Raw genomic sequence first — 24,704 nt, forward strand, 5'->3', positions numbered from 1 at the left:
GAAAGCAGGAAAGGGGTACCGAAGGAATGATCAGCCATGATCTTATTGAATGGTGGTGCAGGCTCAAAGGGCCGAATGGCCTACTCCTGCACCTATTTTCTATGTTTCCATTTTAACTCCAGATATTTCAGAGCTGTCATTTTCTATTTTATCATAATATACACGCTAATTAAAGCAGTGTTATACAGCATTGTACCCACAGAGATTTAAAGAAAATTAATACTTAACAAACTTATCATAAACTTTAAAAATGCTGTTACTTCATTAACCGTACACAAAGTTAATTAACTTTAATTGCTCATTCCCCAAACCTGGATTCATCAATAGCTTGCGTTGTGATTGGGTGCTTTCTTTAAGGCTTTAAAAAAAAACTACAGGTAAAAACTTGTGAAAAATCTTTATTCCAAAGTAGTGACAACAACAACAATAACGTAAAACATATCCCGTTCCAATTCAAGTCGTCAAAGGTTCCAACAACCATCTGCAAAAGAACCCAACATCCTTCATTGATACCTGCATGGTTTTTTTCTCCGCCCATAATTTTCTTATTATTGGTCTCTTCACTTTGGGTTCTCCCATCTTTCTCTCTTCTCCCCACCAACCCCATTTTATTCCTCTTGGAAGCTGCTGTAATTAAGTTGCTCACGTCTATTCCTCCCTCCCAATGAATGGACTAACTAACTTTATTTAAAATACACACTGGTCCTGGGGTGCATCCCATCTGATCAGTGCAAGTGTTTCAAACCACAGTAAGCCCGATAGGCTCGAAAACAGTAATACAAGTTGCACAGACCTAATATTGGATGTCAGTCATAAAGGGAGGTAGGGGGGAAGGATACAAGATGATCTACTGATAGTTAAGAGTTGTCTGCCTTCGCTGATTTAGACAGGCGCTGGGATAGCGATAATTCAAACTCCGTTTATTTCAAGAATTTAACAGTGGATGTTTCCTAAGCAGCCCCAGAGTATATTTACTTCCCGACCTAAAGCTGATAGTCACATTCAATAAAGATCTCCTTTTCCTTTTTTAAAGAAAACACACAATTAACAGCAACAAGTTCGTGAGGCGGGACGTCGGAGAGGCCAGCTGGTGCAGCTGCAGCGGGGTGAGAAGGCAAAAAAGAATGAGAAAGAAATCAAAAGGTGACGTCACAGCCAAGGGGGTAAGTAAGTGATTGGTAAGTAGTTTTTCTTTATATTTTCTTTATCAGTAAGTAACCTTTAGCATTATTGTTGCCAAATGAAGTTAATCAAGAGGTTAAGTCATGGCAGGAGAGCTTGGTCACGTGTTATGCTCCTCCTGCACTATTCGGGAAGTCAGGGACGTTTCCAGTGTCCCTGACGACTACATGTGCAGGAAGTGCATCCGCCTGCAGCTCCTGACGGACCGCATTGCAGCACTGGAGCTGCGGGTGGATTCACTCTGGAGCATTCACGATGCTGAGAATGACGTGAATAACACGTTTAGTGAGTTGGTCTTACCGCAGGTAAAGGGTACACAGCCAGATAGGGGATGGGTGACCAACAGGAAGAGCAGTGGAAGGTAGTGCAGGGGTCCCCTGCGGTCATCCCCCTGCAAAACAGATACACCGCTTTGGGTACTGTTGAGGGGGATGACTCATCAGGGGAGGGCAGCAGCAGCTAAGTTCATGGCACCGTGGGTGGCTCTGCTGCACAGCAGGGCAGGAAAAAGAGTAGGAGAGCTATAGTGATAGGGGATTCTATTGTAAGGGGAATATATAGGCGTTTCTGCGGCTGCAACCGAGACTCCAGGATGGTATGTTGCCTCCCTGGTGCAAGGGTTAAGGATGTCTCAGAGCAGGTGCAGGACATTCTGAAAAGGGAGGGTGAACAACCAGTTGCCGTGCTGCATATAGGTGCCAGCGATATAGGTAAAAAAACGGGATGAGGACCTACAAGACGAATTTAGGGAGCTAGGAGCTAAATTAAAAAGTAGGACCTCAAAAGTAGTAATCTCAGGATTGCTACCAGTGCCATGTGCTAGTCAGAGTAGGAATCGCAGGATAGCTCAGATGAATATGTGGCTTGAGGAGTGGTGTGAAAGGGAGGGATTCAAATTCTTGGGACATTGGAACCAGTTCTGGAGGAGGTGGGACCAGTTCAAACCAGACGGTCTGCACCTGGGCAGGACCGGAACCAATGGCTGTTGGGGAGGGTTTACCGAATATGACAGGGGGATGGGAACCTATGCAGGGAGACACAGTGAAGTAGAATAGGAGCAGAAGCAAAAGATAGAAAGAAGAAAAGTAAAAGTGGAGGGCAGAGAAACCCAAGGCAAAAAGCAAAAAGGGCCACATTACAGCAAATTTCTAAAGGGGCAAAGTGTGTTAAAAAGACAAGCCTGAAGGCTCTGTGCCTCAATGCGAGGAGTATTCGGAATAAGGTGGACGAATTAACTGCGCAGATAGCAGTTAACAGATATGATGTAATTGGCATCATGGAGACATGGCTCCAGGGTGAGCAAGGCTGGGAACTCAACATCCAGAGGTATTCAACATTTAGGAAGGATAGACAGAAAGGAAAAAGAGGTGGGGTGGTGTTGTTGGTTAAAGAGGAAATTAATGCAATAGTAAGGAGGGACATTAGCTTGGATGATGTGGAATCGGTATGGGTGGAGCTACGGAATACCAAAGGGCAGAAAACGCTAGTGGGAGCTGTGTACAGACCACCAAACAGTAGTAGTGAGGTTGGGGACAGCATCAAACAAAAAATTAGCGATGCGTGCAATAAAGGTACAGCAGTTATCATTGACGACTTTAATCTATATATTGATTGGGCTAACCAAACTGGTAGCAATACAGTGGAGGAGGATTTCCTGGAGTATATTAGGGATGGTTTTCTAGACCAATATGTCGAGGAGCCAACTAGAGGGCTGGCCCTCCTAGACTGGGTGATGTGTAATGAGAAAGGACTAATTAGCAATCTTGTTGTGCAAGGCCCCTTGGGGAAGAGTGACCATAATATGGTAGAATTCTTTATTAAAATGGAGAGTGACACAGTTAATTCAGAGACTAGGGTCCTGAACTTAAGGAAAGGTAACTTCGATGGTATGAGACATGAATTGGCTAGAATAGACTGGCAAAAGATACTTAAAGGGTTGACAGTGGATAGGCAATGACAAACATTTAAAGATCACATGGATGAACTTCAACAATTGTACATCCCGGTCTGAAGCAAAAATAAAACGGGGAAGATGGCTCAACCGTGGCTAACAAGGGAAATTAAGGATAGTGTTAAATCCAAGGAAGAGGCATATAAATTGGCCAGAAAAAGCAGCAAACCTGAGGACTGGGAGAATTTTATAATACAGCAGAGGAGGACAAAGGGTTTAATTATGAGGGGGAAAATAGAGTATGAGAGGACGCTTGCTAGGAACCTAAACACTGACTGCAAAAGCTTCTATAGATATGTGAAGAGAAGATTAGTGAAGAGAAACATAGGTCCCTTGTAGTCATATTCAGGTGAATTTAAAATGTGGAACAAAGAAATGGCGGACCAGTTAAATATATACTTTGGTTCTGTCTTCACGAAGGAAGGCACAAATAACCTTCCGGAAATACTAAGGGACCGAGGGTCTAGTGAGAAGGAGGAATTAAAGGAAATCCTTATTAGGCGGGAAATTTATGATATTGAAGGCCGATAAATCCCCGGGGCCTGATAGTCTGCATCCCAGAGTACTTAAGGAAGTAGCCCTAGAAATAGTGGATGCATTGGTGATCATTTTCCAACTCTGGATCGGTTCCTATGGACTGGAGGGTACCTAATGTAACAGCACTTTTTAAGAAGGGAGGAAGAGAGAAGGCAGGTAATTATAGACTGGTTAGCCGGACATCAGTACTGGGGAAAATGTTGGAATCAATTATTAAAGATGAAATAGCAGCACATTTGGAAAGCAGTGACAGGATAGGTCCAAGTCAGCATTGATTTATGAAGGGGAAATCATGCTTGACAAATCTTCTAGAATTTTTTGAGGAGGTAACTGGTAGAGTGGACAAGGGAGAACCGGTGAATGTGGTGCATTTGGACTTTCAAAAGGCTTTTGACAAGGTCCCACACAAGAGATTGGTGTGCAAAATTAAAGCACATGGTATTGGGGGTAATGTACTGACGTGGATACAGAAGTGGTTGGCAGACAGGAAGCAGAGATTCGGGATAAACAGGTCCTTTTCAGAATGGCAGGCAGTGACTAATGGGGTGCCGCAGGGCTCAGTGCTGGGACCCCAGCTATTTACAATATACATTAGTGATTTGGATGAGGGAATTGAGTGTAATATCTCCAAGTTTGCAGATGACATTAAGCTGGGTGACGGTATGAGCTGTGAGGAGGACGCTAAAAGGCTGCAGGACGACTTGGACAGGTTAGGAGAGTGGGCAAACGCGTGGCAGATGCAGTATAATGTGGATAAAAGTGAGGTCCACTTTGGTGGCAAAAACACGAAGGCAGAATATTATCTGAATGGCAGCAGATTAGGAAAAGGGGAGGTGCAAGGAGAGCTGGGTGTCATGGTACGTCAGTCATTGAACGTTGGCATGCAGGTACAGCAGGCGGTGAAGAAGGCAAATGGTATGTTGGCCTTCATAGCTAGGGGATTTGAGTATAGAAGCAGGGAGATCTTACTGCAGTTGTACAGGGCCTTAGTGAGGCCTCACCTGGAATATTGTGTTCAGTTTTGGTCTCCTAATCTGAGGAAGGACATTCTTGCTATTGAGGGAGTGCAGCGAAGGTTCACCAGACTGATTGCTGGGATGGCCTGACTGACATATGAGGAGAGACTGGATCGACTGGGCATGTATTCACTGGAGTTTAAAAAAGATGAGAGGGGATCTCATAGAAACATATAAAATTCTGACGGGACTGGACAGGTTAGATGAAGGAAGAATGTTCCCGAAGTTGGGGAAGTCCAGAACCAGGGGACATAGTCTAAAGATAAGGGGCAAGGCCATTTAGGACTGAGATGAGAAACTTCTTCACTCAGAGAGTTGTTAACCTGTGGAATTCCCTCCCAAGAGAGTTATTGATGCCAGTTCATTGGATATATTCAAGAGGGAGTTAGTTATGGCCCTTACGGCTAAAGGGATCAAGGGATATGGAGAAAAAGCAGGAAAGGGGTACTGAGGTGAATGATCAGCCATGATCTTATTGAATGGTGATGCAGGCTCGAAGGGCCGAATAGCCTACTCCTGCACCTATTTTCTATGTGTCTATGTAACAAAGAGGTATGAAAAAAATCAACAGTCTACCTAAAGTGCTAACGTTTAATTTTGTTTGCTAAATTCTTGCAGTACAACATTCCCCCACACATTCTATTTACATTCCCTCATCGGTCTGCAAGTTACTGAGGCTTCAAATCCTGCTCCTCATCCATTATACCCGCAATTCAAAAATCATTGAGCCAGTAGTTCCTTCATCTGAAACTCTCGGCAGAAATGGGAAGAAAGGTGCTGCCTTTGGACTGGTTTGACTATTTGGCATTTAATTATGTGCTCGTTTGCAGAATAGAATCCATTTTAACAACTTCAAAAACCCAAATGAAATGTACATTACATTGCTGTGTAGAATATTGTATTACAGCTCAGAATACAGTAAGAGACCAAACCATGAACGTGGCAAGCACAGCAAATCTAGACATGCACTTCACAGCATCACAAGTTATAGCTATAAAATAAAACAAAAAGACATTAGTTTCAAACTTACAATAGCAATCGATTTTCCCTATAAAATTTGAGGCTGTGCAATAACCATCAATACTAGAAAGAATAAACTTGCATTTCTACAGCACCTTTCACAAACTCAGGACATCCCAAAGCGCTTCACAACCAATGAAGTACTTTTTGAAGTGTAGTCATTGTTGTAATGTAGGAAATACAGCAGCCAATTTGCGCACAGTAAGTTCCCACAAACAGCAATGTGATAATGACTAGATAATCTGTTTCTGATGTTGGTTGAGGTAGACATTTTGAGAACTCCCTGCTCTTCCAGTGGTGCCATGGGATCTTTTACTTCCACCTGAGACAGCAGATGGGGCCTCGGTTTTATGTCTCATCTGAAAGAGGGCACCTCAGCAGTGCAGCACTCTCTCAGCACTGCACTGGGAGTGTCAGCTCGGATTGTGCTCAAGACTCGAGTGGGACTTGAACCCATGACTTTCGGACTCAGGGAGAGTGCTCCCACTGGGCCATGGCCGATACTGTACAGCAACAAAGGAATTTTGCTTTCCAAAAATCTACTAAAAAGTTACCAATAGGAATGGGAAAGAAATATGAATAACCTCGGCAATCAAAAATTAGAACAAATGCCTCATCTGCCAGGCATGCATCAGGGAGTTGTGCTCACACATCCTATAATTTCTGTCCGTACAGTGCAAATGAGGGTCTGAGCATAACCAGAACATTCTGTGGCAATTCAAGATTTCTTTGACTATTTTTTCTACAGCAAGGATTTGAAAGGGAGTTATATCCGATGATGTATTTTAAATGCAAAAGGGTGTTCACAGGGTTAAAAGTCTCTTTGCGGCTGTAAAGACTGGCGAGGGGTGGGGTGGAATTATTGCAAACCCTAATCCGAAAACAAAAGCAATGCACTGTAGATGCTGAAAATCCGATGTAGAAACAGAAAATGCTGGAAATACTTAGTAGGTCAGGAAGCATCTGTGGAGAGAGAAACAGAGTTTACGTTTCAGATCAATGACCTTTCATCAGAACGTCAACTCCAAGGCTACGGGAGCGGATGGAATCGCTGCTGAGGCACTGAAGTATGGCGGAGAGGCACTACTGGCGCGAATACACAAACTCATCTCTCTTGTCTGGAGGGAGGAGAGCATGACGGGAGACCTTAGAGATGCAGTGATCGTGACCATCTTTAAAAAAGGGGACAAGTCCGACTGTGGCAACTACAGAGGAATCTCCCTGCTATCAACCACTGGGTAAGTCGTCGCTAGAGTCCTCCTCAATCGTCTTCTCCCTGTGGCCGAGGAGCTCCTCCCGGTGTCGCAGTGCGGATTTCGTCCCTTCCGGGGCACAATGGACATGATTTTTGCAGCGCAACAGCTGCAGGAAAAATGCAGGGAACAGCTCCAGCCCTTATACATGGCCTTCTTCGACCTTACAAAGGCCTTTGACACTGTCAACCACGAGGGTCTACGGAGCGTCCTCCTCCGTTTCGGATGCCCCCAAAAGTACGTCACCATCCTCCACCTGCTCCACGACGACACGCAGGCCTTGATCCTTACCAATGGATCCATCACAGACCCAATTCATGTCCAGACTGGGGTCAAGTAGGGCTGCTTCATCGCCCCAACTCTCTTCTCAATCTTCCTCGCTGCCATGCTCCACCTTATCAGTTGATAAGCTCCCCGCTGGAGTGGAGCTAAACTACAAAACCAGTGGTAAGCTGTTCAGCCTTCGCCGTCTCCAGGCCAGGTCCAAGACCACTCCAACCTCTGTCGTCGAGCTATAAATACGTGGGCGACGCCTGCGTCTGTGCACAGACAGAGGTTGAACTCCAGGACATAGTCGACGTATTTACCGAGGTGTATGAAAGCATGGGCCTTACACTAAACATTAGTAAGACAAAGGTCCTCCACCAGCCTGTCCTCGCCGCACAGCACTGCCCCCCAGACATCAAGATCCATGGCATGGACCTGGACAACATGGCCCACTTCCCCTATCTCGGGAGCCTCCTAGCAACAAGAGCAAGCATTGATGATGAGATTCAACACCGCCTCCAGTGCGCCAGTGCAGCCTTCAGCCGCCTGAGGAAAAGAGTGTTTGACGATCAGGCCCTCAAAACTGTCACCAAGCTCATGGTCTACAGGGCTGTAGTAATACCTGCCCTCCTGTATGGCTCAGAGACATGGACCATGTACAGTAGACACCTCAAGTCGCTGGAGAAATACCACCAACGGTGTCTCCGCAAGATCCTGCAAATTTCCTGGAAGAACAGACGCACAGACATTAGCGTCCTCGACCAGGCCAACATCCCTAGCATTGAAGCACTAACCACAATTGATCAGCTCCGCTGGGCAGGCCACATAGTTCGCATGCCAGACACGAGACTCCCAAAGCAAGCGCTCTACTCGGAACTCGTCCACGGCAAACGAGCCAAAGGCGGGCAGAGGAAACGTTACAAGGACACCCTCAAAGCCTCCCTGATAAAGTGCGACATCCCCACTGACACCTGAGAGTCCTTGGCCATAGACCGCCCTAAGTGGAGGAAGTGCATTCGGGAGGGCGCTGAGCTCCTCAAGTATCGTTGCCGAGAGCATGCAGAGATCAAGCGCAGGCAGCGGAAGGAGCATGCGGCAAACCAGGCTCCCTGCCCACCCTTTCCCTCAACGACTATCTGTCCCACTTGTGACAGAAACTGTGGTTCTCGAATTGGACTGTACAGCCACCAAAGAACTCATGCTAAGAGTGGAAGCAAGTCTTCCTCGATCCCGAGGGACTGCCTATGATGATGAACTCTTGTTTCTCACACCACAGATGCTGCCTGGCCTGCTGAGTATTTCCAGCATTTTCTGTAATTGTAACCCAAGTCGGCAGGAAGCTGAGGAGTTCCCCCTTCCCCTAAGCCCCCTATCCCGATTTACATAAGGCACAAATTTTTACTATCTACGGACTTCCAATGGAAAGTAAAATTGTGCGGTGAGTGAAGTGGGAGGGGAAGGGGGACAATCCAATCCAGCTAGATCGCCGCTGGGCAAGTTGGGTTAAAATTACCCACGAAAGGTTTATGTGTTACTGGATCAAGCATTGAAGAGGTGTCTTAAAGCTGGAGGTAGTTTTGTGGAATACCATTGGCTCACAGACCATTGCACAGTCAGGATCCACCTGTATTATTTTAGTCTTCAGTAACACTTGTGCAATCCTCTCAACTACTCAATGGGAACAGATGGTCCAGTGCAGTGGGAAAGATTCAGATGGTCACCTTATTCCATTCATCTTTTCCCATTTCCTTCCCCACTCAGTAGGTACAGATTAGGGAAGATGATTTTACTGCTGTCAAAACCCCAATATAAATCTCCCCACTCAGAGCTGACAGAATTAATTTTGCTCAGGTCAGTCGAAGGATATGAATTAATAATGATTACTCACAGATTTCTTCGGAGAGTACCTTATCCCAATAAACAGCTTTGCTCTCGGCAATAGTCGCTCTGTAATAGAAAGCAATCAATCACAAACATTTGCCAAGTATACAAAATTGAGGATCAGGAAAAGACCAACTGGTCGGCCAAGCCTGCCCTACATCTCATCATGGCCACAGCATCATGACTAGATATTTCGTCCCCACAGCATGTAACCTCCTGATAGAGGCACAAAACCAAGGGCCATTCCTCTCCAACCCCCTCAGACCACTGAAACCAGTCCACGAGATCACAAAGTGTTATCTGTTAATCCACTTACTGTCTCTGATGCAATCTCTGATACCCCAGTCCAGGACCGGTGAGGCTCCCTCTTGAAGGCAGAGAGTTAGTACCCACTGCACCAGCTAGCAACGCATTCCAGAGGCTCGCTACTCTCTGAGAAAAGCCCATCATCCAGTCTATTGTATATAAATCCAGGCTGGACTGTTTACAATGCAATAGTTGGTAGATTTTTTTTTAACCAGAGACTTTGCATGGGGAGCAGTTTTCGGCAAGATGTTTTAGTACTGCCTGAATTTATCTTTGGTAACAAGGTTACTGCAAGGCTGGAGATGCTCCTGGTAGATAGTAATTTCTGCTTACAACCCCCTCTCCGCCTGGCACTAATAAAGCAATCAGCAACCAGTTAAAATATTACTCGAGATTTGATGAGGAGAAACTTCTTCACCCAGAGAGTGGTGAACCTGTGGAATTCTCTACCACAGAAAGTTGTTGAGGCCAATTCACTAAATGTATTCAAAATAGAGTTAGATGTAGTCCTTACTACTAGGGGGATCAAGGGGTATGGCAAGAAAGCAGGAAGGGGGTACTGAGGTTGCATGTTCAGCCCTGAACTCATTGAATGGCGGTGCAGGCTCGAAGGGCCGAATGGCCTACTCCTGCACCTATTTTCTATGTTTCTATGTTTAACTCCATCCCATTTTTTTGCCCGGTGGCTTCGATATGGATGGAGTACTGACCTCAGTCCAAAGATGGTAATTGTAGGAACCCGTCACTCGCACCCTCCTGTTCTGTTCTATTCTCCACCCTCACCCTCATTACATGGAATGTACAGCACAGAAACAGACCATTGGCCCAATAGGTCCGTGCCGGTGTTTATGCTCCACACAAGCCTCCTCCCAACCCGATCACCATATCCTTCTATTCTCTTCTCCGTCACCAGTTTATCTAGCTTCCCATTAAATGTATCTATGCTATTCGCCTCCAGCACTCTTCGTGGTATTCTCACCACTCTCTGGGTAAAGAAATCTGCCCGGAATTCCTTACTGGTTTTATTAGTGACTATTTATGGCCCCTAGTTTTGGACTCTCCCATAAGTGGAAACACTTTCTCTCCATCTACCCTATCAAACTGCTTCATAATTTTTTTTTTTTTTAAAAACCTCCATCAATGGTCTCTAAATATTTCCCCATTTCTCCCCCCGCCCCCACCACTCCCTGAATGTTTCTTCTCTCAAGACATTAAACTCTTGCCGTGTGCCATTCTACAGGCACAGAACCTTACCCAAGTGACACTTCGTAATGCACAAGTCCACACAGCGTTGGATTCATTCTAACCCGGGAGTGGGCGCAAGTTGGGTAGCATCCATTTTGGGTGCAAGCTGGAGCTGCCTGCTAATCCAAAGCAGAGTTTGGGGCTTTCAATTTTCCACAGGGTAGAAGTCCCAGAGTTATTGTGTAAACTGACAGTTATTGTGTCGTTTCTCTGGGGGAGAAGATTCACTTTCAAATGGTTACCCGCCTGTCCCCAGTCATTTGAACACCTCGTGTCATTTCTGGGTTTTGATAATTCAAGGTCAACCAGCAGCAAAATACTTACACAAATGTGATGTTTTTGACGCAGTTCGCCGGTGGGGTCCAGGTGTAAATTATGTCGCAGCTTTTGTCATTGATGTTCGAATGAGTAATCGCACTATTCTCCCTGTTGAAACACTGCAGTGAGGTAATGCAAGAAGTTAATGCTTAGAAGTACAATGGGTCAGAATTTGCTCGAGTGAGGCATCTCGCAGCATGCCTTCAACCTTCAGCTCAAAACATTTTTGACCTCTAGTTCCAGTCTCACCAGCCAGGGGAAACAGCCTCCCTGCATCTGCCCTGTAAGAATTGTATATGTTTCAATGTCATCACCTCTCATTTTTGTAAACCCCAGAGAATATATGCCCATTCTATTCAATTTGTGCTCATAAGACAGCCCTCTCACCCCAGGACTCAATCTGGTGAACCTTCACTGCATCCTCTTGAAGGCAATTATATCCTTCCTTAGGTAAAGAGACCAAAACCATACACAGTTCTTCTGGTGTGGTCTCACCAAAGTCTTATATAGTTGCAGCAAGACGTCCTTATGTTTATACTTAAACCTCCTTTTAATAAAGGCTAACATATCATTTGGCTTCCTAATTGCTTGCTGTACTTGCATATTAGCTTTCTGTGATTTGTGTACAACGACCCCCAAATCACTCTAAATAAATCCAAGAGTTTATCTCCTTAACCAATGAGATTAAAGGATTGAGAAAGAAACAGGAAGGATGGAGAAGGAAATGGGGTGAATTAGAGTCAAATCAGGTATTGAAAGAGAAATAGAGAGGGAAAGAAAGACTGGATTGAGATGGAAAGAGAGGAAAAGAAAAAAAAGGAAAAATTACATTTTTTAAAATCTCCCAACAATTCACAACCTGAAGGACTGGGACTCCAAACTTTTAATTGGACCCTTTCTGGGCCAGAGGGGTTGATTGGCCGTTATTAAAAATTATCACATCGTTAAAAGCATACTTACGTCATTAATCACCCTATCCCAGAATCATTACGCCACAGTCATCAGTGCGTATGCCCCAACACTCGATGCAACAGATGAGACTAGCGAGCTTTCACTCCAACCTTGAAAAATCCCTGTCCCGCGTCCCCGTGGATGACAAACTGATCCTCCTCAATGACTTCAATGCCAGGGTCAGCAAGGACACAGCCTCTGGGGAGGCATGATTGGCAGAGAGGGGGTAGGGAAAGCCAACTCCAGCGATACCTGACTCCTGACAAAATGTCTAGAACATGAACTTGTCATTAATGATTTAGACGAGGGGATTAAATGCAGTATCTCCAAATTTGCGGATGACACTAAGTTGGGTGGCAGTGTGAGCTGCGAGGAGGATGCTATTAGGCTGCAGAGTGACTTGGATAGGTTAGGTGAGTGGGCAAATGCATGGCAGATGAAGTATAATGTGGATAAATGTGAGGTTATCCACTTTGGTGGTAAAAACAGAGAGACAGACTATTATCTGAATGGTGACAGATTAGGAAAAGGGAAGGTGCAACGAGACCTGGGTGTCATGGTACATCAGTCATTGAAGGTTAGCATGCAGGTACAGCAGGCGGTTAAGAAAGCAAATGGCATGTTGGCCTTCATAGCGAGGGGATTTGAGTACAGGGGCAGGGAGGTGTTGCTACAGTTGTACAGGGCCTTGGTGAGGCCACACCTGGAGTATTGTGTACAGTTTTGGTCTCCTAACTTGAGGAAGGACATTCTTGCTATTGAGGGAGTGCAGCGAAGGTTCACCAGACTGATTCCCGGGATGGCGGGACTGACCTATCAAGAAAGACTGGATCAACTGGGCTTGTATTCACTGGAGTTCAGAAGAATGAGAGGGGACCTCATAGAAACGTTTAAAATTCTGACGGGTTTAGACAGGTTAGATGCAGGAAGAATGTTCCCAATGTTGGGGAAGTCCAGAACCAGGGGTCACAGTCTGAGGATAAGGGGTAAGCCATTTAGGACCGAGATGAGGAGAAACTTCTTCACCCAGAGAGTGGTGAACCTGTGGAATTCTCTACCACAGAAAGTAGTTGAGGCCAATTCACTAAATATATTCAAAAGGGAGTTAGGTGAAGTCCTTACTACTCGGGGGATCAAGGGTTATGGCGAGAAAGCAGGAAGGGGGTACTGAAGTTTCATGTTCAGCCATGAACTCATTGAATGGCGGTGCAGGCTAGAAGGGCTGAATGGCCTGCTCCTGCACCTATTTTCTATGTTTCTATGTCATCACCAACACCTTGTTCCGCCAGAGGGACAAATACAAGGCATCGTGGCAACACCCTCGCTCCAAATACTGGCACCTGCTCGACTATCATCGTCCGAGCCAGGGATCGCAAGGATGTGCACATCACCCGCGCCATGACAGGAGTTGATGACTGCTGGACGGACCACCACCTAATCCGCTCCATCATTGACATCAACATAGCCCCAAAGCGGAGGGGGCAGCAGAAGCAGTGCCGCAAAAAATCAATGCCGGGGCACTTAAAGACCCAGCTAAGAGAGCCCTAAAATGTCACGCCTCACTGCTAACCTGTGCCTAGATCACCCCGAGACGCAGAATGCCCACAGTGCTTGGTCTGCCCTCTAGGCCTCCATAACCAGTGCCTGCAAAGAGACGCTCGGTCACTCAACCAGGAAACACCAGGATTGGTTTGATGAGAATGATCAGGAGATTCAAGAGCTAATAGATCGCAAGCGCAGGGCATTTCTGAGCTTTAAACAACCAACCAACTCCGGAGCAGCAAAACAGCATTACAGATGGCTCAAGGCTGAGGTCCAACAAAAAACTCGGGACCTAAAGAACAGGCAGTGGATGGAGAAAGCACAGGAGATACAACAACTTGCCGACAGCCATGATGTGCGAGGATTCTTCATCGCAGTCAGGGCCACCTATGGTCCAAACACCCAAGGCCCCACCCCACTCCTGGCCAAGAACGGGGAAACACTCATCAAGGACACCGAGGCAGTCAGGGCCCGTTGGAAAGAGCACTTCGAAGATCTCCTCAAATCGAGACTCTGCCTTTGACTCGAGTGTTCTCAACTCCATCCCGCAGCATGCTACCCGCCACACCTCAGTAAAACCCCAACACTGCACGAGGTAGAAAAAGCCATAAGATGGAATCCCTGCTGAGGCACTGAAGTATGGCGGAGAGGCACTGCTGGCGTGAATACATGACCTCATCTCTCTCATCTGGAGGGAGAAGAGGATGCCGGGAGGTCTCAGAGATGCAGTGATCGTGGCCATGTTTTAAAAAGGGGACATGTCTGACTGCGGCAACTACAGAGGAATCTCCCTGTTATCAGCCACTGGGAAAGTCGTCGCTAGAGTCCTCCTCAACCGTTTTCTCCCTGTGGCCAAGGAGCTCCTCCCAGAGTCAGAGTGCGTATTTCGTCCTCTACGGTGCACAACGGACATGATTTTTGCAGCGGACAGCTGCAGGAAAAATGCAGGGAACAGCACCAGCCCTTATACATGGCCTTCTTCGACCTTACAAAGGCCTTTGACACTGTCAACCGCGAGGTTCTATGGAGTGTCCTCCTCCGTTTTGGATGCCCCAAAAGTCCGTCACCATTGCCTGCTCCATGACAACATGCAGGCCGTGATCCTTACCAACGAATCCACGTCCGGACCAGGGTCAAACAGGGCTGCATCATCGCCCTAACCCTCTTCTCAATCTTCCTCGCTGCCATGCTCCACCTCACATTCAACAAGCTCCCCGCTGGAGTGGAACTAAACTACAGAACCAGTGGGAACCTGTTCAACCTTCGCTGTCTCCAGGCCAGGTCCAAGACCACCCCAACCTCTGTCGTTGAGCTACAGTATGCGGACGATGCCTGCGTCTCTGCACGTACAGAGGCTGAACTCCAAAGACAGAGTCGACGTACTTACTGAGGCGTACGAAAGCATGGACCTTGCGCTAAATATCTGTAAGACAAAGGTTCTCCACCAGCCTGTCCTCGCCGCACCCCAGTCATCAAGATCCACGGTGTGGCCCTGGACAACGTGGACCATTTCCCATACCTCTTATCAACAAGAGCAGACATTGACAACGAGATTCAACAAGGCCTCCAGTGTGCCAGTGCAGCCTTCGGCCGCCTGAGGAAAAGAGTGTTTGAAGACCAGGCCCTCAAAACTGCCACCAAGCTCATGGTCTACAGGGCTGTAGTAATATGGTGGAATTCTCCATTAGGATGGAGAATGAAACAGTTAATTCAGAGACCATGGTCCAGAACTTAAAGAAGGGTAACTCTGAAGGTATGAGGTGTGAATTGGCTAGGATAGATTGGCGAATGATACTTAAGGGGTTGACAGTGGATGGGCAATGGTAGACATTTAGAGACCGCATGGATGAACTACAACAATTGTACATTCCTGTCTGGCGTAAAAATAAAAAAGGGAAGGTGGCTCAACCGTGGCTATCAAGGGAAATCAGGGATAGTATTAAAGCCAAGGAAGTGGCATACAAATTGGCCAGAAATAGCAATGAACCCAGGGACTGGGATAAATTTAGAACTCAGCAGAGGAGGACAAAGGGTTTGATTAGGGCAGGGAAAATAGAGTACGAGAGGAAGCTTGCAGGGAACATTAAAACGGACTGCAAAAGCTTCCATAGATATGTAAAGAGAAAAAGGTTCATAAAGACAAATGTAGGTTCCCTGCAGTCAGAATCAGGGGAAGTCATAACGGGGAACAAAGAAATGGCAGACCAATTGAATAAGTACTTTGGTTCAGTATTCACTAAGGAGGACACAAACAACCTTCCGGATATAAAAGGGGTCAGAGGGTCTAGTAAGAAGGAGGAACTGAGGGAAATCCTTATTAGTCAGGAAATTGTGATGGGGAAATTAATGGGATTGAAGGCCGATAAATCCCCAGGGCCTGATGGTCTGCATCCCAGAGTACTTAAGGAGGTGGCCTTGGAAATAGCGGGTGCATTGACAGTCATTTTCCAAGATTCCATAGACTCTGGATCAGATACTATGGAGTGGAGGGTAGCCAATGTAACCCCACTTTTTAAAAAAGGAGGGAGAGGGAAAACAGGGAATTATAGACCGGTCAGCCTGACATCGGTAGTGGGTAAAATGATGGAATCAATTATTAAGGATGTCATAGCAGCACATTTGGAAAGAGGTGACATGATAGGTCCAAGTCAGCATGGATTTGTGAAAGGGAAATCATGCTTGATAAATCTGCTGGAATTTTTTGAGGATGTTTCCAGTAGAGTGGACAGGGAGAACCAGTTGATGTGGTGTATTTGTATTTTCAGAAGACTTTCGACAAGGTCCCACACAAGAGATTAATGCGCAAAGTTAAAGCACATGGGATTGGGGGTAGTGTGCTGACGTGGATTGAGAATTGTTTGGCAGACAGGAAGCAAAGTAGGAGTAAATGGGTACTTTTCAGAATGGCAGGCAGTGACTAGTGTTCTGTGCTGGGGCCCCAGCTGTTTACATTGTACATTAATGATTTAGACGAGGGGATTAAATGTAGTATCTCCAAATTTGCGGATGACACTAAGTTGGGTGGCAGTGTGAGCCTCGAGGAGGATGCTATGAGGCTGCAGAGTGACTTGGATAGGTTAGGTGAGTGGGCAAATGCATGGCAGATGAAGTATAATGTGGATAAATGTGAGGTTATCCACTTTGGTGGTAAAAACAGAGAGACAGACTATTATCTGAATGGTGACAGATTAGGAAAAGGGGAGGTGCAACGAGACCTGGGTGTCATGGTACATTAGTCATTGAAGGTTGGCATGCAGGTACAGCAGGCGGTTAAGAAAGCAAATGGCATGTTGGCCTTCATAGCGAGGGGATTTGTGTACAGGGGCAGGGAGGTGTTACAACAGTTGTACAGGGCCTTGGTGAGGCCACACCTGGAGTATTGTGTACAGTTTTGGTCTCCTAACTTGAGGAAGGACATTCTTGCTATTGAGGGAGTGCAGCAAAGGATCACCAGACTGATTCCCGAGATGGCGGGACTGACATATCAAGAAAGACTGAATCAACTGGGCTTGTATTCACTGGAGTTCAGAAGAATGAGAGGGGATCTCAGAAACATTTAAAATTCTGACGGTTTAGACAGGTTAGATGCAGGAAGAATGTTCCCAATGTTGGGGAAGTCCAGAACCAGGGGTCACAGTCTAAGGATAAGGGGTAAGCCATTTAGGACTGAGATGAGGAGAAACATCTTCACCCAGAGAGTAGTGAACCTGTGGAATTCTCTACCACAGAAAGCTGTTGAGGCCAATTCACTAAATATATTCAAAAAGGAATTAGATGTAGTCCTTACTACTAGGGGATCAAGGGGTATGACGAGAAAGCAGGAATGGGGTACTGAAGTTGCATGTTCAGCCATGAACTCATTGAATGGCAGTGCAGGCTCGAAGGGCCGAATGGTCTACTCCTGCACCTATTTTCTATGTTTCTAATACCCACCCTCCTGTATGGCTCAGAGACATGGACCATGTACAGCAGATACCTCAAGACGCTGGAGAAATACCACCAAAGATGTCTCCGCAAGATCCTACAAATCCCCTGGGAGGTCAGACGCACCAACATTAGCGTCCTCAACCAGGCCAACATCTCCAGCGTTGAAGCACTAACCACACTTTATCAGCTCGGCTGGGCAGGCCACATCGTTCGCATGCCTGACACGCGACTCCCAAAGCAAGCACTCTACTCGGAACTCCTTCGCACAAACGAGCCAAAGGTGGGCAGAGGAAACATTACAGGGACACCCTTAAAGCCTCCCTGAGAAAGTGCAACATCCCCACTGACACCTGGGAATCCCTGGCCAAAGACCATCCTAAGTGGAGGAAGTGCATCCGGGAGGGCGCTGAGCACTTCGAGTCGCATCGCTGAGAGCATGCAGAAATCAAGCACAGTCAGCGGAAAGAGCGTGCGGCAAACCTGTCCCACCTACCCTTTCCCTCAACGACTATCTGTCCCACCTGTGACAGGGACTGTGGTTCTTATATTGGACTGCAGCCACCTAAGGACTCAGTTTAACAGTGGAAGCAAGTCTTCCTCGATTCCAAGGGACTGCCTATGATGATGACTTCCGCTGTTAATTACTAAACTTCATCTTCTGCTGCGAGTGTAATGGGCAGTTAATGCAACCTCGTGAAACTCAGGGGGGAGTGTCGAGAGCGAGTTTGAACTTCCCTCCAGAGCTCCGGCTCCGAATTCTGGGTCAACATCCAGTGGGTGTTTCATCATCCGTCTGTTCCCCCCACGTGTGTGAATTGTCAGAATCCATAAACCCTTCCCTCCACATAGGACTGACCATCCACCCCCCCACCACAAAATCAGCTGGTACAAAGATGGTCACGGCTGGTATAAAGATATTCACGTTGCGGCCCGTCAGACTGTTAATTGGACCGTGAATCCCTCCACTGGTTCACGCTCTACTCAGGGGGGAAATATGGAAGCACCAATATTCCAAAATCTACAGCAAAAGCAAAAAATCCTTTTTGACCGAACCATGAAAACAGTGGGACCATTATAAGATTAATTATAATTGCAGTATTGATACACAAATTATTCGTACTGCTAAAGTTTTCGTATCCGGTGATGATGTTGACCACGTGCCGATTGCAATAGCAGCACCGGGTTCCCGTGCTTGCAATAGGATGCCTTTGTATAGTCCACCCGCTATTTTCACTGTAAAGGAAGGAGATTTTCTTGTTACAAGTACACTTTTTTTTTTTACTAACAGCATCCCATCAAATCTGTAAGCAATGAATTGTTTTGCTGGAAACTATTGACACGACAAAACAGAATTTAACAAGAAGTTGTTACAAATGAAAAAGATTAATGGGCACCGAGGAATTGGACAGACCAAACACCCAAAGATCAGCTTTCTGCATTCATATACTTGGGAGTACAGTTCTGGTCTTCATAATTACAAAATGGGTGTAGAGGCACTGGAAAAGGTGCAGAGAGACTTTACAAGCATGATTTTATTTTTATTCATTCATGGGATGTGGGAATCGCCTGCAAGGCCTGCATTTATTGCCCATCCCTAATTGCCCTTAACTGAGCTGCTTGCCATTTCAAAGGGCAGTTAAGAGGCAACCATATTGCAACATAGATTGCAATTATGTTATGGGGAGCAGGCAGGGAATTGGAGCTAAGTCCATGATCAGATCAGCCTTCCCTAAAAAGGACATTATGGGGCAGAAATTGCCCTGCTCTGCATTCCCTTTTGTGCCTCCGGGGGGATGGTAATGGGGCACAAAACTATTTTTGCTGGGTGGAGGGATGCTACCAGCTCCCGCGAAATTGAGCGGGGGTTAACAGAGGCACAAACACGGTAGCACCACGCCCAGCTAGTAGCGCCCCGAACAGCCGACGATGACGTCATCACCGTACACGGTGACCCCTTTCTGCCCCTCAGCGGAAATTGTCCAGCTGATACTAGATTTTTATTCCAAATTAATTTATGAATTGAATTTAAAATTCCCCAGCTGCTATGGTGGGATTTGAACTCATGTGTCTCGATCATTAGCCCAGGCTTCTGGATTATCAGTCCAATACCATAACCACAATGTTACCGTTCCCTATATACCAGAACAGAGAGGATGTATGTATCGGGAAAGACTGAACAGGCTGCGGCACCCTTCCTCTAGAAAAGAGAAGGCTGAGGGGTGACCCGGCAGAGGTCTTTAAAAATTATAAAGGGTTTTTGATAGGGTAGATGTAGAGAAGATGTTTCCAGTTGTGGGAAACACCAAAACTAGGAGTCAAAAATAAAAGATAGTCACTAATAAATCCAATAGGAATTCAAGAGAAACCTCTTTATACAGATTGGTTGGATGTGAAACTCCCTACTACTTAGAGAGGTTGAGGCAAATAGCATATATGCAGTTAAGGGAAAGCTCGATAAACACATGAGGGAGAAAGGAATAGGATATGCTGATAGGGCGAGATGACGAGGAGTGGGAGGAGGCTTGTGCAGAAGTGTAAACACCGACATGGACCAGTTGGGCCAAATGGTCTGTTTCTGTGCTGTACATTCTATGTAATATAGTCTCCCTCGCATCAGAAAGATATCTCAGGATGCATCATATGAAGACATTAGTTTTTTTTTAAATGGACAGAGGGAAAGAGAAGGGTGGGTAGATTAAATTGGGGGAGCAGCACTGCAAGAGGAGGAAGAAACCCATCAAGACTTGGGAAGGAAAGAAGGGAGAGGCAGGCTTGGGGATTTAGGAAGGTAGATCCAGAGCATGAGGTATGATGACTGAAAGAGGCCAATGGTGAAAGAGAGAATGGGGAATAAGGTCTAGGCCAATGTCTGAGGAGCAAAGGTTATCAAGGTATGGTGGGGTGGGGTGGGGCAAGGTCAGAGAAGCATTTGGGAGGAGGGGTGCAAACAGCCTGTACTAGACCGGCCTCCTATCGCACACCTCACTGACTTTACTTTCCATTTGACTTCAATGGAAAGAAGCATTGATCTGGGAAGGTGTGAGGTTGGATATATCAGGCAGCTGATCCACCACCATCTGTTTTGCACCCCCTCCAGTGAAAATGTCACCCACTGCTCCATTAACAAACAGCCTGAGTTACTGAGGGTCTTCCTTTTCCCCACATCTGGTCAACAATTCAACCAGATTGCTCCACAGCCCACTTTTTAAAAAAGGTTTCCGCCTTATTTGAGAAATAATTGTGTACAAATGCACTTTGAGCATAGTTACGACAGCGATGAGCATTTCCTGGACCAATAATCGATCCTTTCTGGCAGCACATTCCCAATCATAACAACTCGCTGCATAAAAATTCTCATCTTCCCCCTCTGGTTCTTTTGCCAATTATCTTAAATCTGTGTCCTCTGGTTACCGACCCTCCTGCTGGTGGAAACAGTTACTCCTCTTTTACTCCATGGAACAGCACAACATGCACTCATCAAATAGGCATGTATGCCCTATTGAAACATCTGCAAACATTTCTCAGTCAATCCCCCCAGCCCCATTTATAAAATGCCTACATTAAGAATTTATACTGACAGTGTTGCTGTAATTACCCCTGGCCCACCCAGTTTGGATGCTGCAGCCCCTCTACTCGTATTACAGCACAGGTTTACAGCCCTCACCCAATCAAAAAAGGGGTCAAGTCCGGCTGCGGCAACTGGAGGAATCTCCATACTTCCGGCCACTGGGACAGTCATCGTTAGAAACTTCCTCAACCGTCTTCTCCCTGTGGCTGAAGAGCTCCTCCCAGAGTCACAATGCAGATTCCGTCCACTAAGGGGTACAACGGACCTGATCTTCACCACGCGACAACTACAAGAGAAATGCAGGGAACAGCACCAGCCCTTGTACATGGCCTTCTTTGACCTCACAAAGGCCTTTGACACTGTCAACCACAAGTGACTATGGAGCGTCCTCCTCCGTTTTGGCTGCCCCCAAAAGTTTGTCACTGTCCTCTGCCTGCTCCACGGTGACATGCAAGCTGTGATCCTGACCAACGGATCCACCACAAACTCAATCCACGTTCAGACCTAGGTCAAGCAGGGCTGCGTCATCGCGCCAACACTCTTCTGGATCTTCCTCGCTGCAATGCTCCATGTCACTCTCAACAAGCTCCCCACTGGAGTGGAACTAAACTATAGAACCAATGGAAACCTGTTCAACCTTCGTCGCCTCCAGGCTAGATCCAAGGTCGTCCCATCCTCTGGCATCGAACTACAGTACGCAGAAAACGCTTGCGTCTGTGCACAGAGGCCGACATCTTCACTGAGGCATACGAAAACATGAGCCTTACACTAAACATCCATAAGACAAGGGTCCTCCACCAACCTGACCCCGCCACATAGCACTGTCCCACCGGTCATCAAAATCCACGGCGCAGCCTTGGACAACGTAGACCATTTTCCATACCTCGGGCCTACTATCAGCAAGGGCAGACATCGCTGGCGAGGTCCAACACCGCCTCCAGTGCACCAGCACAGCCTTCGGTTGCCTGAGGAAGAGAGTGTTTGAAGACCAGACCCTCAAATCTGGCACCAAGCTTATGGTCTACAGGGCAGCAGTGATACTTGTCCTTCTATATGGCTCAGAGACGTGGACCATATACAGTAGACACCTCAAAGCACTGGAGAAGTACCACCAGCGCTGCCTCCTCAAGATCCTACAAATCCACTGGGATGACAGACGCACCAATGCCAGTGCTCTCGATCAGGCCAACATCTTCAGCATCAAATCATTGACCACACTCAACCAGCTCCATTGGGCGGGCCACATCGTCTGCATGCCCGACACGAGACTCCCAAAGCAAGCGCTCTACTCGGAACTCCTACACGGCAAGCAAGCCCCAGGTGGGCAGAGGAAACATTTCAAGGACACCCTCAAAGCCTACTTGATAAAATGTAACATCCCCACCAGCACCTGGGAATCCCTGGCCCAAGATTGCCCTAAGTGGAGGAAAAGCATCCGGGAGGGTGCTGAGCACCTCGTGTCTCATCGCCGAGAGCATGCAGAAACCAAGTGCAGACAGCGGAAGGAGCATGCGGCAAACCAGACTCCCCACCCACCCTTTCCTTCAACCACAGTCTGTCCCACCTGTATTCCTGTATTGGACTGTACAGTCACCTGAGAACTCACTTTCAGGGTGGAAGCAAATCTTCCTCGATTTCGAGGGACTGCCTATGATGATGACAGTCCTCACCAACCAGTAATTGACCCTAAACCATTAACCAGCCCAGTAATGGTTACCAAGCCCTGACCAAATTACCAACAGTTAACCAGCACTCACAGACCAGTAACCAGCCCTCACCCAACTAGCAATTGACCCTAAACCATTAACCAGCACTCACAGACCATTAACCAGCCCTCACCAAATTACCAACTGACCCAGACCACAAACCAGCACTCACCAGGCCAGCCAGTAATTGATCCCAAATCTCTATCCAGTCCTCCCAGACAATTCACCAGACCAGCAAGTGACCCCAGCCCATTGCACAGACGAGTAACTGACCCCTGCCCAATGTGCAGCCCAGTAACTGACCCCAGTGCCCATTACCCATTGTCCATTGTCCATTGCCCATTATCCAGTGCCCATTATCCAGTCCTACCTTGCAGCGCCGGGCTGCTGGTCTTGCTGAATTCGATGGTGTAGGGGGCCATGCTCTCCTGATGGGTAATGTTCTGGTGCTTGGGGTGCATGGTTGTGCAGGCACTGATCGGCGCCCCGGTGGGAAGGGGCGAGGCGGGCAAGCAGAGCGCCAGCAGCCCGAGCAGGGCGAGGCGGATCTGAGGTTGCGAGCTCTCCATGTCCCGGCGCTGAGTGCCGAGCTCCCCGGGCTCCGCCCCTCTTATAGCGGCTCAGTCCCGCTCCGCCCCCGCCGCTCCTCCCAAACCACACGTGCGGCTTTAGCTCTTTGAGATGCAGCTTGCTCTGACCGAGCAGCTTCTCAGGACATCTTAAGGTGCTTCGCCTCCCATTACTGACCACTTGAAAACTCGCCTCGGCGTCAGAGATTGTCGGTTCAAGTCCCGCTCCAGGGACCTGAGCACAAAAATCTCGCTGACACTCCAGTGTAGTGCTGAGGGAGCGCTGCATTGTCAGAGGGACAATACTGAGGGAGCGCTGCACTGTCGGAGGGGCAGTACTGAGGGTGCTCTGCACTGTCGGAGGGACAGTACTGAGGGAGTGCCGCACGGTCTGAGGGACGTTACTGAGGGTGCTCTGCACTGTCGGAGGGCCAATACTGAGAGAGCCTCGCACTGTCGGAGGGACGTTACTGAGGGTGTGCTGCACTGTCGGAGGGACAATACTGAGGGAGCGCTGCACTGCTGGAGGGACAGTTCTGAGGGAGTGCCGCACTTTCGGAGGGACAATATTGAGGGAGCCTTGCACTGCCGGAGGGAAAATACTGAGAGCCTCGCACTGTCGGAGGGACAGTACTGAGGGTGCTCTGCACTGTCGGAGGGACAATACTGAAGGAGCACTGCACTGTCGGAGGGGCAGTAGTGAGGGAGCGCTGCACTGTCAGAGGGGCAGTACGTAGGGAGCGCTGCACGTTTTCGGAGATGCCGTTTTCGGATGAGATGTTAAACCGAGGCCCCATCTACTCTCTCAGGTGGGTGGAAAAGATCCCATGGCACTATTTCCAAGCAGAGTAGGGGAGTTCTTACCAGTGTCCTGGCCAATATTTATCCCTCAATTAACATCACTAAAAAACAGATTATCTAGTCATTCTCACGTTGCTGTTTGTGGGAGCTTGCTGTGCGCAAATTGGTTGCGGCATTTCCCATATTACATAAGAACACAAGAACATTAGAAATAGGAGCAGGAGTAGGCCATTTGACTCCTCGAGCCTGCTCCGCCATTTAACAAGATTATGGCTGATCTGATCATGGACTCGGCTCCACTTCCCTGCCCGCTCCCCATAACCCTTTATTCCCTCATCGCTCAAAAATCTGACTTATCTCCGCCTTAAATATATTCAATGACCCAGCCTCCACAGCTCTCAGGGGCAGAGAATTCCACAGATTTACAACCCTCTGAGAGAAGAAATTCCTCCTCATCTCAGTTTTAAATGAGCGGCCCCTTATTCTGAGACTATACCCCCTTGTTTTAATTTCCCCTATGAGTGGAAATATTCTTTCTGCATCCACCTTGTCAAGCCCCCTCATTATCTTATATATTTTGATAAGATCATCTCTCATTCTTCTGAACTCCAATGAGTATAGGTCCAACCTACTCAACCAATCTTCATACGTCAACCCCCTCAAT

At 47.2% G+C, this 24,704-nt stretch overlaps 1 protein-coding gene across 1 annotated transcript; it reads right to left on the reverse strand.

Annotated features, from left to right (window-relative positions):
- Positions 1–382: 382 nt before the first annotated feature.
- On the reverse strand, positions 383–23,272 carry LOC139275213 (putative defense protein 3). The gene is made up of 5 exons (XM_070892356.1): positions 23,041–23,272; positions 18,517–18,629; positions 10,983–11,095; positions 9,115–9,173; positions 383–5,677 (listed from the first exon to the last, which is right to left on the reverse strand). The coding sequence occupies exons 1-5, from the start codon at positions 23,237–23,239 to the stop codon at positions 5,595–5,597; spliced, it is 567 nt and encodes a 188-aa protein (XP_070748457.1). The 5' UTR covers positions 23,240–23,272; the 3' UTR covers positions 383–5,594.
- Positions 23,273–24,704: the final 1,432 nt, after the last annotated feature.

Source organism: Pristiophorus japonicus, chromosome 10 (genome assembly GCF_044704955.1).
Source record: "Pristiophorus japonicus isolate sPriJap1 chromosome 10, sPriJap1.hap1, whole genome shotgun sequence".
NCBI lineage: Eukaryota > Metazoa > Chordata > Chondrichthyes > Pristiophoridae > Pristiophorus > Pristiophorus japonicus.

Excerpts from the sequence above, each read along its gene's own strand:
- LOC139275213 (XM_070892356.1), bottom strand. The coding sequence starts at position 23,239 with ATGGAGAGCTCGCAACCTCAGATCCGCCTCGCCCTGCTCGGGCTGCTG. Across the intron at positions 11,096-18,516 it reads CGGATACGAAAACTTTAGCA|TGTTTCAACAGGGAGAATAG; the intron begins GTACGAATAATT and ends ACCTCACTGCAG. Across the intron at positions 5,678-9,114 it reads GGTACTCTCCGAAGAAATCT|CTATAACTTGTGATGCTGTG; the intron begins GTGAGTAATCAT and ends TTTATTTTATAG.